The 5,000-nt window shown below is 47.5% G+C and overlaps 1 protein-coding gene across 2 annotated transcripts in view; it reads left to right on the plus strand.

Moving 5' to 3' along the window:
• LOC126574091 (protein bunched, class 2/F/G isoform) overlaps positions 1-4,518 on the plus strand; it is a 41,994-nt gene extending 37,476 nt beyond the window's left edge. Inside the window, exons 7-8 of one of the 2 annotated variants that reach the window (XR_007608210.1) lie at positions 1,097-1,190; positions 2,377-2,427. Coding sequence is in view for 1 of the 2 variants with exons in the window: in XM_050234051.1 (XP_050090008.1) it covers positions 2,377-3,857 (1,481 nt within the window). In the remaining variant the exon portion in view is untranslated. Of the gene's footprint in view, positions 1-1,096; positions 1,191-2,376 lie in introns of both variants that reach the window. The other variant, XM_050234051.1, reaches the window with a different exon arrangement.
• Positions 4,519-5,000: the final 482 nt, after the last annotated feature.

The following is a 5,000-nucleotide window of genomic DNA, read 5'->3' on the forward strand; positions in this document are numbered from 1 at the left end:
GGACACTCGTTGCCCACTGCGCATGATTGCACCGCTTCCGGTAATGCGGTAAAGGAAGCATAAATGGTAGTTTATTGTAGACCAGCAGCGGACCAGTGATGATAGATCAATGTTCTAACGCGATTTTATTATGTTGAGCGGAAAACAATACGTTTTTTTTGTGTTTCGTTTAACAAAAGTATCGAGGTAGGACGGCGAAAGCTAGTGCAAGTAAACAATTATAGCAGACTGTGGAAATAGCTATCGTGTAGTGTAGTAAAAATTCCCACGCGCGAATGGGAACGCGTTGTGTTTAAGCAAACCAGCAGTTTTAAGCATTAGTAGACCACTTTCCTACGAACTATGTGATTTATTCAACGAAACAAAACGATCAAACACTGTGGTTGAGTTTTTTTTTCTTCTCCTTTGACTTTGTTTTTTAAACGTTGAAATTGTTTTATGATTGGTTTTTATGAGAGCAAGAAAAAAAAGAAGCCTGTAAATTTGAACCATGTGCTCGTATATGCTGGACATTATGTACCGGTGGCAAGAATAAAGACAAAGCAATTTTTTTGGCAGAAATGTCCAGAAAACAAGGAGAAAATCGCCCGTTTTGGGGATGGATAGAGTTGAGTTTTACTTTTCTGCGAAAAGACGAATCAGAGCGACGGGCAATCGTCATCGAAGAAGACGAAAGTCATAAAAGGACCACCTTGTGAAGAGCAGAACACGAGCAATGCAGCAGATTATCTCCAGTCGCGTTCTGTGGTGTTATTGTCCGCTTACCGGATTCTGTTTGTGTTTCATTCCAGCTTTCCTGATTAGAAATCGGGTGCTCTGGGTCACAGGGGCTGTAGTGTAAGCTAGTGTAGTAGTGTCGCATTAGAGTAGTGTTTCGTTGATTTTTTTAGACATCATCACCATCACCACCATTGCATTAATGCCCAGCAATGCAGTCACCGACTGGGTACGGACTGTGTTACCCGCACACAACTAACCAAAATCAACCATCTGAGCACTCGGGTAGCTACTTCTTAGGTGGTTTTGTTTTTTTGCTAATCTGTTTAATAGATTTTCTCATGTTTTTTTTACTATTTTCCTTATCTCTCTTTCTTAGAAAAATATCCTAGATCCTACAACCCTGTTTGGTTCCGTTTTCTCTCTCGTTTTCGCTTTGCTTCCCTTCCTAACAACTGTAAGCGCGCTGTATAGTGAGTAGCGTCCCAAGCTTCTTAACGCCTTTCACAGTCATCAATTTATAGGGTCCGGAAAGGATGGAACAGTTCCATCTGCGGTTGCTTTCTTTTATTAATCATAAATCAAGTACACTTCTCACCCATCTCTACCCACCGTTTACCGCTTGCACCTGGCCGATATGTGCACGTTACTAAATCATGCATCACAATGCTCCTGCCTTCCCTATCATTATTTCCTTACACTCTTGCGGGTAAGTGCTAGTTGCTACAAGCTCGACAATGCTTGGTACACTGATGAGTCTGTCTACGGGACAAAGTGACTGAATGTTTGCCAGATATCGACACGCACAGAGTTGTTCTATAAAGTGGCACCTAGCCTTCAGCCAAGTGCATGTTTAATGTGATAAAGTATAACTGACATAAGGTCAATTTGATTGCTAGTTTCACGCGACTGCAGCTCGATGCTAGTGAACAGAATGGATCGATCGATTGTTACGAGCTGCATGCGATATAAAAAGAATACCTATGCCAATACATCGAAAGGGGACAAGCCATATGTTACGCTTCGGATTTTGTTATTTTTCTAGCAAGATTATGCTAGCACCGTACAATGATTTCAATTGTCTAAATGTGTGCTAATACTGCAAACCTGACTTTGAATCTAAAAACGATCGCACACATTTGTAAGCAAAGGAAAAGGATCACACGATCACTCATCAAACGATGCATTTGTTCCATTAAATACTATTTTGGCTTAAAAAAATGCATTCAACAGGTTTATGAACCTGGTAGCTACCAAGCATTACAGAGATGAGCAACGGCAGCAAAGCACAGACCCTCCCGACTAGCAAAATGTCCTCCGATGATCGTGAGGTGATCGAGGATCTTCCCTATCCAACCACCACAAACACGCGTGCGCATAGTACGTTCCACTAATTCATTTTGTTAATTTTTTTCACGTTTTTTTTCTTCTGTTCTCTCTTTCTCTCTATCTTCCTTTCTTTTTTTCCTTGGCCCAATGTATTCTCTGTCCTGCGCGCACGCCCTCCCCGGATCGTTGGTTTCTTTCCGGTGTCCTTTTTGGGGGGGGGGTCCTTCTCACCAATAACGATCGACACGGCGGCCCACCCCTATTTTCCATTCTGATTTCCATTTGGGGTGATTTGTGGCCTCCCAAAAACCTCCATGTACAAATCCGCAGCCAACAGAAATAGTAAGAAAGCGGCCAAACACCGGCAATCACTGTACTCGATCGAGTTCAGCCGGCCGGTCGACACGATCCGCGGTGCACACCCGAACGAGGCGTACGACGATGATGATCTGATAGGAGCGGGCGTGGCGGCCGGTGGCGGACCGTCCTCACTGAGCCCCAAACCGATGACACCGCGGCGAGTCAAACGCCGTTCGGTGATGCAACGTGGCACTACGGGAACGATGGGTAGCACCCGGCACAGTACCTCCAGCCGCCGAGGACACTCATCAGCAGCGGCAGCGGCGGCCGCAGCAGCAGCAGCGGCAGCGGCCGGAACCGGTCATCATCATCATCACAACAGGAGCAGCATGCGAGCGTCGCGACGTAAGATGATGCACCAGAACCCGGTGACGAAGCTGCTGAACCAGCAGCAACAGCTGGCGCAGCAACATTACGGCCAGCATCATCATCACCATCATCACCGGGACTCGCATGTGGCCGCAACCCCGGAATACCAGGATGATGCCGGTACAATGACCCTCACCAAAACCTTTCCACCTTTCGTGCACAACAAAAACCCGGACCTGACGGAATCGAACCTCAAATCCCTCAACAACGACTACATCCTGGGGCAGATGAACAACTTTGGCAATAATGTTGTGACTGGTGGTGGTGCTGCTACTGCCGGTTCGATCAGTGGTGGTCTCGTGGGTGGCACTAACAATCTCAACACCTTCGGTGATCATCAACAGCACCAGCAGCAGCAGCAACAATATCAGCAAGTTCCACCGCTACCACCACATCGGCATCAGGTCCACACACCAACGCTACCCCTCGACGGTGGCAGTCCAATCGATCCGATCTACTACAACATGAACTCATCGTCCCCGTTGCTCCAGCAGCAAACGTCCTGGGCCACGGCAACACCGCAAGGTAACCAGCAGCAGCAGCAGCAGCAGCAGCAGCATCAGCACCAGTTCCCGGGGGGACTCGGTGGTCTCTCGAATCCGGTCTATCAGCACTCGAACGCCAATCTTGCCAACCACAGCCCGGAACTGAACGAGGAGTACTACGGTACGAACGGGAATCCGAATCGGCCACCGTCCGTGCGGTCCAGCTACTCGAACTTTCATGGCACGCGACCCCTCAGCTCGTACCTTGGTGGGGGAACAGGCGCAGGTGGGGGTCTAGCCGGGGCAGGTGCCGGTGGCGGGATCACAAACCGTGGCTATAACGTGTCCCCCTCAACGGCACCGGCCCCAGTGGAGAATGTGTTTGCCAGCTTAACGGCCAGCAACGTGGCGGTGGCTGCTGGTGCCAGTGGCGGTGTCGGTGGTGCCGTATCGAGCGATCCGATGGCGATACCGCAGCTACCGAACCGGCGATCCGTGTCGCGGGAGAGCCTGCGGGCGATGCAGTTCCTCAACAGTGGTCCACCGGCGTACAATCTTAACTATCACACACCGCCCGACTCCGAGACGACCATGTGATGAGCCCGTACCACCGTGATGGGAACGATCCGAGGTGGTGCTGACCGTTGGAGTGGTCGTGGAGGAACCAAAAAGTGTACAAATAGCTAACAGGTGCGGACGCGTATAGCTTTAAGATTAGAGAAAGCGATTGAGCGTGAGTCTTTTAGCCTTTTGCGACTTCTGTCTGCCTGTCCATTGCCTTCGGTGCAAAAGTGGCGGCGGTGCGGGGCGGACAGTTGAAGTAGAGTTTATCTCCGTCCAAAGTTTGATTTGTGTGTGCGCGGAAGGCTCGAGATAATAGAGTAATGATCTTACAATAAGCAAAAGCGGGATGGTAACAGTGGTAAGAAAGATCTTGAATTATGCCAAAGTTTATGAAACTTTTGTGTTTTAATATCTACGAGGACGAGCACTAGAGTGTGTGTGCAGTGTGCGTGAACACTTGGGACTAAAGCCTGTCCCCGTGTCTTCCCGTAAGGTAGGATGAGGAGGACTTTTTTTTGTAATGTTTTAACATCCCTATACTTAGAATCGCGAATGTCCTAGGATAGCTAAACTGACTTACACTGTGACCGGATACCCGTTGTGGTGCGCACAAGCGGAGATACATGCACTATGCGGTTTGATAGGCTGATTGCTGAACTACGAAATAAAAGCGACTTACCGTGCGTGCATGAATAATCGATAGAAGGATGATGGAGTTGGTGCGATGGTTAACCAAGCTAACAACCGAAATCTTCTAACGTTTTCATGTGATTGAATTTGTAGGCCTGGCAAGCGATTAGAAGGTAAGGTATTTGTACGTACGCAAACTAAGGATACGTATCCGTTACGTAACTAAGGATGTATGAGAAAAAACTTACAGAGAGAGGTAAGTGTGATCCAGTCCACCTAATCTTCATTTAACGCTAAACTATATTCACGTCTCTACTGGTTCTAGTATTTTCACAGCACTTGCACAATGGTAGGTAAAAAATAGAACAAATTTAAAATTCCAACTTTCTTCATACTGCAACAGAACTCAAAAAAACTTGTTATCCGGACTAAAGCTATGATACAGCTCTATGAAATGAGCTAAGCCGTCTGGCATAATTTAATCGAGGATTACTTGATGCACAGTTACTTACCTCAAGCCTTCTATGATCTGTGCATCTTGTTCAC

This window comes from Anopheles aquasalis, chromosome 3, assembly GCF_943734665.1.
Source record: "Anopheles aquasalis chromosome 3, idAnoAquaMG_Q_19, whole genome shotgun sequence".
Taxonomy (NCBI): domain Eukaryota; kingdom Metazoa; phylum Arthropoda; class Insecta; order Diptera; family Culicidae; genus Anopheles; species Anopheles aquasalis.